This window comes from Triplophysa dalaica, chromosome 22 (genome assembly GCF_015846415.1).
Source record: "Triplophysa dalaica isolate WHDGS20190420 chromosome 22, ASM1584641v1, whole genome shotgun sequence".
Classification (NCBI taxonomy): domain Eukaryota; kingdom Metazoa; phylum Chordata; class Actinopteri; order Cypriniformes; family Nemacheilidae; genus Triplophysa; species Triplophysa dalaica.
In genome coordinates this window covers 18,339,926-18,355,552 of record NC_079563.1, presented here as the reverse complement: position 1 = coordinate 18,355,552, position 15,627 = coordinate 18,339,926, and the positions used below count along the sequence as shown (strand labels likewise).

The following is a 15,627-nucleotide window of genomic DNA, read 5'->3' as shown; positions in this document are numbered from 1 at the left end:
TTATTGTCAATACCAGTATGCTGCGATGACCCTACATGTTAACAGAAATGATGTATTATAGCAATATCACACTTGTTTTGCTTTCATACATGTAAATGATTTACATTTGAAAGAAGGAGGTCAAACCCTCAACCACACCGAGAGGCTTCCTGAAGTTTCGAATGTCCCAGGTCTTTAGTGTGTCATCCCCTGAAAACAAAGACACATCAGAATGAGTAACATGAAACATAAAACTCGCGTTTGTCGAGCGAGTGAATCAGAGCATGAATCACATCATACGTGATTCTGATGGCTCACAGTTACGCTGGGGATCTCCAGACTACTGCTGACTAAAGCTCTTCAAAGTGTTATAGTCTTACACGAGAGCTCTATGAAGAGCCGACAACGGGCAGATTTCTGAAAGAAAGACTTTACTGTCGCTCATGTCACAGCCTCGGGACGTCTTTCTGAGGCATCGATAAGACAGCGACACTCTTTCCTCGACTTTAAAAGGTCACGGAAAAGACAAAAAGTACATTCTTTGGAAACAACTCCACTTTGTGTCCGGGACCAACATTAAAAACCCACAGATTCAAGATGGTCAAGGCTGATAGAATAAGGGTTGGCTGTATGACCGTAACTTTTATCACAGTCAGAAATGTCATATGGTTACAGGACAGATTTAGCACTGCCTGACTCGCGCAAAACATTTGCTATTAAACAACATTGTGACTATAGAGAGGAGTCATTTTAGTGCCAATTTAATTCTTTCTTTCATAAAAAAAAACTTTGTGAACTCTTTCAATATTGCTAAACAGGTTGTCAATGTATTTGAATGACTTATAATCCTAAAATTGATCAAATTCAAGTTTCAATCAACAAACTTTTGCTGGTTGAACATAATCAAAAACCAGTTGAGCAATATTCACAACAGTAATATTTTTATAAAGACTTTTGACTTCAAACCCACACACAAAAAGAACATCGTTCTAACAATGTAAAGTTAATTAAAATGCAATTATTTTAGTTATAATACTGATTCACTGTTTATTGTGCTGGAAATATTATGTTTTTTAGAAACCCGAAAATGGCTAGTCTGACCTCCGCGTGATGCTAGCGTCACTCCGTCGTATGAGAAGGTGACACACGAAGGGTCCGATCCAGGAGCGTGTGCCTGCCTACAGTGAAACTTGGTATGAACCTGCGATAATAAAACATAGAAACAAATTAGAACAACAAACAGGACATAAAACCACAACCTAGGCCTAAACCCAACCTCTCCCTCAAGCTTGCTCGCAGAAAGATAAAGACCTATTCATACTCGAGATCAACTTCTAAAGGGGCGAAAACAAAGTCGACTCTAAAAACCACCAAAATGTTGTGCAGAAATTGTTCATTGGAACGGAAAAAACACACCACTGATGTCTTTATCTTCCGAGCTTTTAAAACGATCCTGTTTCTCCGATTTACAAAAGTCCCCACTAGGAACAGATATAAAAGTCCTTTTAGGGTAAGCAGAAGCATTTAACTTATGCTACTTCATCTGAAGCGAAACTCTCTTTCACGGACCCTCATGGCTCTTAAATTACCGGACCACCCGTACCTTTACTTACATGAGCGCGAGCGCAATCGAAGCCATTTATTTTCTCTGAGCTCTGAGGATCTAATGGAGGGTGAACGGTCATCAGCAGTCCTCAATCATCAGCCCATGAGAACCAGAGACCTGCAGAATCCACTCAGCTCCACACAGGTGAGATCTCTTTAACATCTACAATATTTCTCATAGACAGCAGTGACGTTAAACGTTTCGCTTAAGTCTCAGATATTTCTCTTGAGAAAAACATCCAGAACTTTCACAAACATCTCCACGAGAGATTCAAGAGGGATGTCAACAATGTGTCAAACCGAGCTCAGACTTGTCGAGTCTGCAATCAATATTATTGAAGATCTCAATATGAAGTCAAATGTTTCTCATCAAATTGACCCAAATCCAGATTATTAACCTCTACAATCTGCTGAGAGTTAACATTTCATCCAGTTGTGATTTTTGCTCCAGTGTTAAATGATCGGATCCATTTAGTCTGATCAATAACCATTCGAGGGCCCTCAAAGTCACGTTTTACAGACATGACACTGTTAACAAAGTGTTAAACTGCAATGTTTGATGTGATTTATATTACATCGTTTAATTTCACGACATTAGCGCAGACAACAATCCAACAGGTGTGCTCAACATATCCCCAAATTTGCTTAAATTGCACTTTTTCGATGTCGCCTCATCTACAGAGACATCACACAGGTTGACAGGGGCCTACCGAGAGCCCCCCCCCCCAGAGAATCGTCAGTCTTTACTGATTGATGATTGGCTTGTTTTACTGGAAGGTGGACTTCCTTTGCTACAGCGGCCATACTGAGCGTTGCATTCCTCGCCATTTATTGTAAAGGCAGTGGCGCATCTTGTTAATATTAATATCTTTATACTGAGGTCCCAAACCTCAGTATGCAAAAAACAGTAGGTGAGAAATACGCAGATGGTCTACTCACTAAGATTTGTGAGTGTGCATTGGATGGACACTACTTGATCCCATGATGCTACGGGAGCGAGCAACGATGAAATTTCAAAAGGAAATTAAATACAAATAGCGGAAAACTTGAAGGCGGATCTCCGTTTTCAAATGTAAGTGCCGATGAATGAGTTTTTCGTGAAATTATGTTTTTATCAAAATCATGCATAAAACATCGAATCGATTTCAGAATCGATATACACATGTATTAATTAGCGTGAATCGCAATATATATCACCCAGCCCTAATGAAGACTAAATTCTCCTTGTTCGATACAATACTTTAATAAAAACGAATCGCAAAAGTAAAAAGACGTTTAATTTAGGAAAATGGATTTTTGCGGTCTATACTGAGAGTGTACAAAATTTTGACAACTAGTCCCAGTCTCTGAAATAAATGTTGAAATACTTTCACAGGGAGAGAAAAGAAAGTCAAAAAGCTGTAACGGCAAGATAACGCAACTCGACACCGTGAAACACCAGACTACTGTCCCTCATATCGCCGCAGCTTTACTTCGCCAAACCAATCTACTACTGAATAATTGCCTGTTTTTTCTTGGTCTTTATCAGTGTTTCTCCACCTGTGAGTGCTGCCAGCGAAGCGTGTCCATGCTGAACGCTTTCAGGGCTAAAATCAGTCCGACCTACAGGAGTTCGCAAGTGTTCTAGATGCCCTAAAAACCACTACACTTCACACATGAAGTCAAAACTGACCCAGTTTACATGTTCTTGGTCTTATTGCAAGACTTAAGAAACAAGTTATGTGCATGTTATGTTAAAGTAAAAAGTCAAAATCAAAATGTACGCCATGTGGGCTTGGTTTCAGAAAAGAAGAGAAAAAGCTGTTTAGTAATTTCTAACTAACAATAATGATTAAACTAAAAACATTTCGCACTCCGATCAAATCCGGACAGAAAGTACAAAACCTGCAATTTTATGTTTCAAACAGAGAAGGCGACATATACGCAGAAGTTACAGATTGCAGCTTTAAAACAAAAACACGAAATTTGATGGAGTAGATCCAGTCTCTCGACTAAATCGACCAGCATGATATGCTTGCTCCAACACCATCTTCAGTTTCATGGCACAAAACGTCTCTTCTACGTGTCGTTCTGAGCAGTCCTGGGGTTCATCTCCAGACAGATACACGCATGAGATCAGCTCGGTGGAAAGGCAAAGAGGACTGACAAAAATGTGATTATTGTTGACAAGACACATTCAGAGCCCTGCGCTGGCCCTCTCATCACAGCATAACCTTGTTTCGGCGCTGAGGGGCCGGCTCGGGTTTCCAGCGTGCCAGGAGCCCTGATTTAAGAAACGTCCATCTTCCATCGGCTGTCATCATCGACTTCAGGATAAGCATCAGACACTAGAGATTTCACGCACCGACTCTTCTTGAAACCAGACAGAGGGAGACAGCTACTCTGACGAAATCTTTTAAAGGAAAAAAAATGTCTTAAGTGTAACAAGAGCCAAATGTGAGGAGGTCAAATCCACCTGTCATTTTAGAATTACAGTACAATTCAAGGTATATCCCACATATTTTATAAAGACTATATAAGCGTTCACACCAAGGATAATAACTTTTTAAAGTATTAATGAAGAGATTTTACCATCATCTAGTGGTGAGGTTGCGAATTGCAACCAACGGCTCACGTAACCCCTCCCTTTGAAGCACTACGATGGCTGACACACAACAAAGTCGTCGTCACATTTACGCTTCTTTGCCAAAGTAGATGACGTATTTACAAAACACACTCTGTAGAGCAGTTTGTCCGTTAAGGGCTACCGTAGAAACATCATGGAGAATTCCATGCAAGGGGACCCGCGGTGTATGTAGATAGAAAAAACATAACGCTACATTATGTAAGGTCTTTAAACACCTCTGAACACATAGTTATCTATATAATATTGCATTTCTGTCAATAGAGCCTCTAAAAAATTATGCACTGGACCTTTAAAATCGATCTAAAGAAAGAAAATCTTGGTGTGAACAGGCCTTTAAACTGTTGTATTTGATCAAATACTTTTGAAAAACTGAACACGGACATGGAAGACATTACAAGGGCTGTTTGCTGGGGCAGACAAGTGTGAAGAAACTCACCCAGATGTGCCTCAGAAATAAAAGTGAATCCTAACAGCCAATGTCACAGCTGCGGGAAAACAATCCGAACAAAGACGGACGTCTGCTTGTCAAAGATTACACATCATTCTCTGGCTTTAAGAGACTCCAGCGATTTATTTTTCTGATTAAATGAACAGAACGAAGTTCAGAACGAGACTGTAATCTGTTGTTTAGGAGAAACTATAGCAAAGTCTCGTAAAAACACCTCTCAGGTCTGATTCGAGAAAATAACGACGAAATTCGGTTTCTGTCAAATTGGGAACAGTACTACTTACATGAGAATATTATCGGCCCCTTCCCAGAAAGTAACCAAATCCTTGGTCGTGTTGAACACTGATCTCTCCATCCAATGAACAGCTGATACAAAATGAAGATGTGCGACATGTCAAAGACTCGGTGTTACTTCCTGGAGAGAGGCTTACAGGGCATTTCCTGGAACGTGTGTAAAGTTTCATGGGGTGATTTTGAACCATCTTGAAACCGGCCCCTTAACATAGGAATAATTCACACCAAAACAAAAAAAAGGTTGTTTGTATAAATATCATTTGGAATGACATGAGGGTCATTCTAAAATAATTTTAATTTCTTGGCAAACAATCCTTTTCAAGAGAATAACCATGAAAACACAAACCTCAAACATCATTGAAAGAAGGATGGCAATGATGACGTCATTTCTACACAATCTGGCAAAGATAAAGCCAATATGGTCGAAAATAAGACGAATAAGATGATGTCATGTTGTTGAAGATAACACTTCACCTCTTTACCGCGACACGAGTCAGTCTGATGAGGGTTCATGACCCTGTAATCAAAGTCCAAACCTGACACAGAATGATCTGCATTTCCAGCAGGATCAGATCTGTCCTTCCCAATATCTCAACATCAGACATGAGAGAAGATCAACGACTGGCCGCAAATTGATAAAGTCTGTCCGCATTCTCAGTTTATGAGCAATAGACGTCCAAGAGTCAGACAGGTTCAAGATGATCTGGCCTTGTGTGAACACGGATATTACCGGTGAGCGGTACAACCGAAATCTTTCATCACAAATGAGAGTTTGAAATCACAGAGAAGGTTAAAGGAGTAGCTCACTTAAGCCTCCATTTGTTTTCGACAGAAGAAATAAAGACACGGTCGGCTTTATGTCAGTTCTAAAGTGACCTTTAACCTTGAGAAACAACTTCTCAAACATGGCGAGCACAAAACAAAAGAATAAAACGTCATATATGTTGATGCAGGTCATATGTCAACCAAAAGAATTAAAGATGTTCACAGCCGCGGGCAGAGCAGAAGCGCCGGCGTCCCCCCGGCCAGGTCACGGATTCTCAGATGCACCCTCGAGGAACGGGCTGTTATTATAAGCTGCTAGGGAATGCTGGGTAAATATTTAGTCTGACAGAACAAGCAGTAATAAATTACAGGTGTCTTGCCGATCTCCCGTAGCGGCTGCCGCTGAGAGAAGCAGCTGGGGGTACGAGGCGACGCTTGGCAGCCGTGACCGGCGAGTTGCTCAATGAATAATGCATTTGGGATCGTTCTCTGGCACGCCGTCATCAGCTCGCACCTCCTATCGGGCGGCACGTAACATCTCGGGGTCAGAAACTCAAAGCTGCGTATAAGTGTCTTAACTCAATATGTTCTGTTTGTAAACTATTTGGATCATTTTCACATAACGGTCAATCCGTGAGGGACCTCGGGGCCAAAACAAAGAAGGTTTCGACAGTTCCTGGAACGTCCTGCATTTTTGTATTTTCATCAAACACTGGACATCTAAGAACGCTGTGAGTATGAGGACTTCTTCAATCTTCGACGGATCACAGACCCTTCCTGTCCCAAACAGGAAAACACAACAGAGTTAAACTTCAGATCCATCAAGTTGGTGGCAGTCACTGATCTATGCAGATGACTGGATCGCTCATGACGTCATTACACTGAAGCTACCGTGCCGCCATGTTGGTATGCCCAAACGTCCTTTTAAATTAATAGGGAGTGATCACATATTAATGATATAAAAGTAACTTACCAGTCCCCGTTATGATATTTAAAGTCTTACAGTACATTTTTACAATGCAAATGTCTTAAGCATGTAAATGGTTATTTATATAGTCGAGAATTTTCCCGTCTTATTAGATATTCATTACAGTAGCGTACATCAGAGACTCCTCAATATATGAAAATCTAAATACAGACTGTATAATGTTCTTTAAGTCATGAAGCTTTTCATCTAAACATTTACACATGTGCAATACACACATGGATTTCTCAATGTCGCTAGTCTCCTTAAAATAAACATAAACTTAATTACTTAAATAAAGTAACAATTACTTTTTACTAGGGATGCACCGATATGTAGATTTTGGCTGATAATGATAACTGATAATTATTTAACATTGGAAGCCGATAACCGATACATTGGCCGATATACAGTCTCCAAATATTAATATAAAATTCCTTAAGACTGAAATAAAATGCAAAAGGCGGACAACTGCTTTTATTTGAAAACATTCACAGCGGAAAACAAGTTAACCATTAGTTAAATCATGTACCAAGCCTACTTTACACTAGTTAACGATTCTTTAACATAAAAACCGTTAAATGTACCTAATCAACTCCCTTCAGAAACACTGAACGCTTAAGTGAACTCATAAGTGAGCATATGGATGGTCACATGCACTAGACATTCCAGGAATCCATTAAACAGGTGCCTAGCACTTAGCTTATATCACAGAGCATACGGGACATGATCAGTAACGTCAATACTGCCAAACAGTCTCAGACCTTCATAACTGATCTGAAACCAATCCAGAAACTGTTCACTGTAAACGTGTCTTTTCCCAACTTGAGGCGGTCATGCAATGAAGAAGCTTGGAAGGGGCTTTCTTGAGCAGAATTCGACTGTAACCGTATCAGTCACACGCTCATTGAGGACAGAGGGGCTGATGGGGGATTTAACCAGAGATGTGATGCACGCGAAACATATGCTCCCTGTTAACATCACTTTCAAGCCATCGATTAAACCCGCGTTCCCTCGAACCTACAGATGCTAATGGCTCACGACGTACCGGGCCGACATGTCAGCGATTTTTTGGTTCTGTTTAGAAAGAAAAGCGTAAAGCATTGTTGAATAACAGCTCGATAACACCAGTGGTGAGAAAACGTAAACTTTTCACGGTGGATGGGATTCGTGAAGAATGTGGGAGCCATTAAAGCGGCCGTGTCATGGGAAAAACTTCAGACCAATAACAGCACCATTAAGCATTGACAACATCCACTTCATCTGTTCTCAGAATAGCTTTCACAACCGCGGAAATTTTTAGAGACCGTTTCAAAATACGTTTTTCCGAATTCACTATCTTTAGGTATGCGTTACTACAATAAATTTAGTTACCATTTCTAGGTATGTGTTTAGGTAAAATTACGGCCGCACACTTAATCGAAAACTAATCAGGATTATAATAACGGGTGAGACAATTACAAAATCGGCTAAAGCCTCAAATACAGCAGTCCATTTGTGCTCATGCGTTTGGGCAGTGTGTTTGGGCACAGAATTCAGTGGCCAATCAGAGAACGAATACGTTGACGTGTCCTTTAGGCATTCATTTAAAAAAATTGACTAAGAACATAACTCCTATCTTTATTTGTTGTGTACTAATATTATTTAGTTTTGGATGCTTATAGAAAGAATAAGGCATGTAGCTGCGTCACAGAAAGTTATAAAACATTTCACAGCTTCAAAGTGAAATCTATTCATCAACAAATAATAACCGCAGTAACAATATTGAGGTGAATAATCGACAATTATGATTTTGTCATAATCATGCAGCCCTTGGTAAAATTAACATTTTACTTTTATTCTGTGAACTACTAACAATATTTCTCCCGGATTTTAAGTAATTTAAATGTTTGAGTTATTTGCAGAAAATGAAAACTGCAGAGACTAACAGGAAAGCTGCTCTGAGTTTTTTTATGACTTCAAATACTGCAAAGAAAACGATTTCAGATTCTCTTTTAAGGAATAAAACATTAAGAATTGTACATGTATTTAGGAACAGTTAAAAAACATTATTTTAGCAATTTATGGCCACATCAAGAGCCCTGCAGCTAAGAAACAAGGCATGTCTGATTCATTTATACAAAAAATGCTAAATATTGTGTGAACTCCCTTAATCAGGCCACTACTAAATAATCATATCCAAGCTTTTACTGTGAGCGTATACATAATAAATATAACAAACGCGTACCGACGCAAACCTCCAAAGCTTTTAGAGGTAATATCTAAAGGACCACACACACCACAGTAACGTCCTGACCAAACAAACACACAGGCATTTCTCAAACCGCAACAAATCTCCACCAAAACCAACGTCCAGTATGAATCACCCCCTTCTGCCCTATTCATCCCCGTCAGACAGACACTAGACAGTCGGGACACCCACGCTGCTTATTTACAACTCTAGCGCCCCACTTCCACACTACACCACTGACAACCTGGTCAGTGTCTCACCGATGACCTCTGACCCCTCTCATCCCGCACGGCCAAGCGTCCAGTGACCCCCTACGTGTGCACGCTAGGTCTGGCATGACAGTGGACGGCAGCGCTTTATTGCCCCTGTCAGACCGGGGCACTTGGTGGGCCGTAAAGATAAAGATGGGCCGCAGGATGTCCAAAAGCATGATGAAGAGATAAAGATGCTCTTACGCTCAAGTTCCTGTCCCAGATCTGGATGGTTCCGTCCTGGCAGCCAGCGGCGATGAGCTTCCCGTCCCGACTGTAGGTGCAGCAGGTGGGCGTCACTTTCTTGCCCTGCAGCGATCGAGGCTTAAACACAGACTTGTGCTTCTTTTCCGTGTTCACGTCCCACGTACGAACCGTCCTGGAGAAGAAGAAATAACAAAAATCACAAGTCATTTAATTCATCCGCCTAACGTTTCGCTTCAGAGCTCGACTCAACTGTGTATATCGAACGAATTCAAACGTGGCTCGTCCAATCACATTTTTGTGCCGGAACCTCCCGCCTCGAATATTTGACCCATTTTAGCATGCGGCCGCTTTACTGTACTTGTGTTTCCCAGTGATAAATCACAACACGGCACAGACACAAACACTCCCTCGAGAGCGTCAGCTGTCCATAACAAACACAGGGTGTGCGTCAACCAATGAAAACAGCCGATATTTCATAACACCCAACCTGCTTCTTTATCGGGGAGGGGTCATAAAAGCAGGGAAACGCGAGAGGACGGTAGATCGCCGTGACGGGCACATTCGAAAGATCCATGTAATCCCAATTTTCTTTCCTCCATCTGCAGAAGACATCACATCTGCCGAGAGGGATACAGAGAAACAAACACACATGCAGTGCAAAGAAGATGAGCACTGAAATTCAACAGCGTTATGGTAAGGGTAAAGTGAGGCGTAGACAGGCAGATGGATGAACTGTGGAGGTGAGACGGAGATCACAGCTATATTTTGACATGGGAACAGAATGCACAGGACAGAGAGTCGTCTATTCCGTGTATATCACAGCTATTTAAAAAAGTGGGTGTGGCTTAGCGTGGACCGAGAGATGCTGCACATGAGACTGAATGATGAATTAACATAAAAAATATACAGTTTAAAGTGATACTTCAACCAAAAATGAAAATTCTGTCGCTACTTACTCACCCTCACATTGTTCCGAACATGTATAAATGACTTTGCCGAACACACGGGAAGATATTTAGAAGAATGTCAGGTCTCATCCACCATTTACTGCCATGGTTTGGAAAATAAATACTATGGGAGTCAATGGGGGAGGAGATTTGACATTGAATACATTTCTTTGTTCTGCTATAAACAAACAGTTCTTGTCCTCCGTTGACTACTATGGTAGTCAATGGTGGCCAAAATCTGTCTGGTTAGGAGCATTCTTCCAAATATCTTTCTAGGTCTTCATTAGATCAAAGAAATTCAAATAGATTGGGAACGACTCTCCAGGATGACTAAATGATGACAGAATCTTTATATTTGGTGGAACTGTCCCTTTAAGAGAAACCCTAAAGAAATCCGTCACTGAAGCTTCTCGTCCCTTCTGTCAACAGAAACGTCCGTCTCACTTAACTCTCTTCGGTCATTCAGCATCATCTCAAACACACGCACAGCGAAAGCAGAAGGTGAGAAATGAGATCACGAGGTGAGGTCGGGACGCCTCGACCTGTTTACACATCACACGGACGCGCAGGCAGTACATGTCCGAGAGCCCCTTCCTGTATCAACCATCTGTGACCTCAGGGGTCAGAGGTCACCTGAGATGTACATAAACACACAGATAGCTTCGATAGTTTCCTGCTCCGGATTCCGAAACAGCCACACACTCAACGTGTTTAGAGAAAGGGGGGGCACGGTCATGCCAGGGCAAACAAATGTCCAAGAAAACAATGCGCGAAACTCCTGACATGACAAAGATGCTCGCCGGTCAACAAAACCTGCTCAATTCAGTGTAAATTATAGGAGTTCGTAGGACCTACGGTGTTAGCAACACGCTGGTTTTGTAGTCCGCGTCGACAGGCAATGATCAGACGTACACGTGTGTTACATGTGTAAAAAGAAGAAGCAGCTCGTATGAGAAGCATTAGCAGTGATAGCGGAAAGTAAACAAAAACTTTTGTTAAAGCTTGAGATGTTAAATACAGAAGCACAAATAATTTACTTAGATAATTGATTCAGAAATGCTGTTGAGAAAACATGACGCTATCGCGCTTGCTGTGATTGGTCCGTCGGGCTGCGCAGAGCTTCGCACAACATACGGCGTAGGTCCTACTTACAAATAACTTACAAATTAACTTCCGCTTTATTTCTCCTAATCATAAATGTGATGAAATGGAGATCAGCGGAAAGTTTTGTTCGAGCTCATGAGACTCAGATATTTCTCCTGAGAAAAAACATCTTCACAAATGGCTCAACGATGTCTGCAATCAGACGTCAAGATTATTAAAGATCTCAATATGAACTCAAACTTCGCTCACCAAAATCCAGATGAGTTTCCTTCTACAATCTACATTCATTTTACACCTCCGTACTCTTCATGGTCTCATTTATTTCCTGAATTTCTCCTGAAACAATCTGAGACCATGTTGATATTTCAAAGGTTTGGGGCCTCCACGATTCTCCCACCCAACCAATGGGGTTCGATCTCCCTGCGGGATGGTGTTTGGAAGCAGAAGCGTTTGGAAAATTCCTCAGTTTGACGGAAGGACGGTATTCAAAGGAAGCTGATCAAAGCATTGCAGGGCCCTGGGCCAGCGTGTTTGTGGCCGTGTGTCTTAACACCTCAGTGATTATATAGAGTCGAGATCGTTTTATTTCAGGGCCCACGAGAGTTTCAAAGGTGAAAGGGTGAGGTATGCTGGGTGGGCCGATAAGACGCTATTCATCTGTACGGGGTCCCCAAGCTGTCCGTCCAACAACGTCTGTCATGAGACCCCCAATCAGAGACTCATAATGAGATTTATCATAAGAGCATGGAGCAATTAAACACGATTATCAGTTTCTCAATCGTCTTAATCGTCAACACAGTCTGCTTTCAGCGAACAATACGGCGCTGCCAACAGGGGTCCGCACATTCAAGTGCACTCAACAGTACGCAGGGTTGTGACTACGGATGACTTCCTCTGTAAGGAGGAACATAGTTTCCGATGTACTGCACTGTGTGTGACCCCGGTGCAAATGCCCAGACTTGTTTAGAGGCCGTGGTTATGGCATAGAGCCCAATCAGTCGAATTATGGAAAAATGTGAAAATATTATTTAGGTGCATTTAAGTCACATGGAACGCTAGCGATCAAATCAGTCTTAACTAAACACAAAAAAGTTTTGCATTTTTTCCTGAAATATTTATGTCATTTCTAGCACAGAAACAAGTTATAATCACATCATTTCTGGAGTGACGTTGGTGGTTCAGAAAAATAACAAAGACATGAAAGAAATGCTCAATTGTTCACAAAATGGCATTTTAAGTACTGCAAAATCTTGTCCTTAGTTTTCCAACACAATAATCTAAACATCCCAAAACAAGATACACGCATTTACTTGAGAGGCAAAGTGACAAGCATTCACGTCTTGTCGAATTTGAGTACATAAATCAAGAAAAGCATGTAGGCCAATGAGGATAGAAAGATCATCTTATTTATTTTCCTTTGAATTGGTTTATTTTGTTTATCTTGTTGTTTACAAAAACAACACTTTTTTTATTTCTCTGAAAGCAACATAGTCTCATAATATTTTGCTTGAAAAGGGATAGTTCACCCCCCCAAAAAACCTTATTTTATTATTATTTACTCCATACTATCTCTTGTCAAACCTGTATGACTTTCTTTCTCAAAAGATATTATGGAGAACTTGATAGCCAAACAACATTAGACCTCATCAGTGTTGGCAAGTTATTTGAAAAGCAATTAATTACAAGTTACTAAATACATATTCAATAGTGTAATAAGATTACACATTACTCTCTTCAAAAAGTATTTAATTACGTATAACTAATGACTTTCTATATCCTATATCAACTTTGATAAGTAAAGTGATTCAAGGATGGACATGAAACGGCACTTTCAATTAATTCAAATAACTAATATAAAACTACATAAAGTAGTATTATTAACTGACCAAAGTATTACAAATGTGAGAATTATACATTAAAGCACAGATTGTAAAGTTAGAGTTTGAATTTTGATGTCAATTCCACTTTTGCACACACATATATTATGCAAAGTATTTAGTTTAATTACTTTAGAAGTAACTGTAATTAAATTACAGACAAAATTAGAGCAATCCTTTACTTTTCTTTTTCAAGGGAAAAGTTATAAAAAATCAGAAGCTTAATACTAAGTAACTATTAACACCCAACACTGGACCTCATTGACTTGCATTATAAACACAAAACCACAGAGACATTTCTCAAAAAAAATCGTGAGGTTTTGGAATAACATGAGGCTAAATAAATGATGACATTTAACAGCAATGACGAACATATCTTGTTTTAAACTGGTCAAGATAATTGTGTTGGAAACAAGACAAAAACTAAGTAAGAATACTTGTTTTGTAAAAGAACACAAAGCTCGGACAAGGTGGAAGAAACAACCACGAACAAAAACCTGGCGAAATCTTTAGGTCAAAAGTATGATATGCTAAATCTGAGATGATGAGATCAGTGGTGAGCGATGAGGACTGCTTCCCATCTCTCTGCAGACTGGACAAAGCAACGAACAGATGAATACTTCTAATGTATCAGAGACGTTGTGGCCGAAGCCACGGAGGTTAATTTACTCTGATAAGATGAGCAATTTAGGAAAGATCCCGAGCATATGCGATTTCTCTTAATCCTTCCCCAAGGACACATCTGCAGAAAAAAGTGTCTACTTCTAAAAATACACAGATAAAATATCTGTTTTGCAGCGCAAAAATGTTCAAGTTGAAAAAATGTTTAAACAAAATCCTTCAGAACGTATCTGGGCAGTTGCCATGGAAGACAGAAAACAAGCGTATTTCATGGTCACCTCTTCACAAAAAATGTAAATTGTACAGCACTTATACACACACCACTGCCTCAAATACATACACACCTGACGGATCCTAACATTAAACCATCCACATGTTTATTCGGCAGAAAAACTTAAAATACTACAACAGCGCTAGTTTCACGATTTGCGACGGAGAATTTTCAAATATGACTTAATAGAAGCTGGAACAGGTGGCAGAGCTCCAGCGCTGGAGTCAATCAGAGCTTTAGTCTGGAGCCAGAAACCTGCTCTTAGTCCAGCGTGGCATGATGGGAATCTACGGCATTCATCGTCTAGCAGAAACTTTCTCAAGAGGATTTTTATGCACTGCAGATCAGTGGTAAAATAACAACACGATAGAGATTTTCCCCAGATGCTACACGATATCTCAGTTTGAGAGACATGTCAACGCATCATCGCTTATCAGAGTATTACCCAGTAACTTCAGAGCTTAATTTATGAAACTAAGACGAACATAAATAATGTGAATAGGAAAAAAAATAATTATATAAGGCACCAAGATCATGAGAAAATCCCCAAAACTCGCATTACTGCAATGCTAAAAATATATTCTTTATTTAAATCTAAAAGTTTAAGGGCTGGTTTCATAGACAAGGCTTGGCCTAATAGAGCGTTCCCACCATTACATTACATTTTAGGCATTTGGCAGACATTTTTATTCAAAGCGACTTACATTGCTTTATCCTATACATTTTACATAAGTATTTGCAATCCCTTGGGATCGAACCCACAACCTTGCGTTGTAAACCCAATGCTCTTACCACTGAGCTACAGGAAAGCCACCAAGCGCGACTTGCGTGAATAAATCGCACAATTCACACGTAATTGGAAGCTTGAACATTTTGAGTTTGCTCGCTTCATTCGTGCGTGAAATTCACTTCACAACAGACACAAATTTGCGTCATGGGAGGGGCTTCTGCCAGGCGTCTCCAGTCTCGTTTATTGCTCAAATTGAGTAAAGAGCGTTTTTTAAAACTCTGACCTCCTCAATCACTTTCTTCCAAGCACAATCCTTTTTATTCCTGTAAGATGTATTGTACAGCTCCAGGCATCCACATACAGCAACAACGATTTTGTCCTCCGTTCGCTACGTCATTATCACGTCACTACTAGAGCAAGCTCATGATTGGTTATGGCAGCGTGAATTTACGCCGACGTTCTGATTTTTCAACTCGAGCGATACGCTTGTCATAAATATTGTAATAGTATTTGTTCATCTGTATATGAAATAATCATTTCTAAATATTTAATATTATATATAAATAATTCATCCTTGAAATAGAAGTATAAAATATTTGTATTCCACACAAATCATTTAAATATATGCATTTTCACTCACCACGGCACACGTACTGTTGGAGATGTGACAATAAAAGTGATTTGATTTGATAACACCGAAGGAAAAAA

At 40.2% G+C, this 15,627-nt stretch overlaps 1 protein-coding gene across 1 annotated transcript in view; it reads right to left on the bottom strand.

The window, feature by feature from the left end:
• LOC130411955 (WD repeat-containing protein 70) overlaps window positions 1-15,627 on the bottom strand; it is a 44,776-nt gene that overhangs the window by 13,586 nt on the left and 15,563 nt on the right. Inside the window, exons 10-12 of the mRNA XM_056736985.1 lie at window positions 9,367-9,541; window positions 1,081-1,180; window positions 105-189 (exon numbers count right to left, since the gene is read on the bottom strand). Of these exons, the coding sequence (XP_056592963.1) occupies window positions 105-189; window positions 1,081-1,180; window positions 9,367-9,541 (360 nt within the window). The remainder of the gene's footprint in view (window positions 1-104; window positions 190-1,080; window positions 1,181-9,366; window positions 9,542-15,627) is intronic.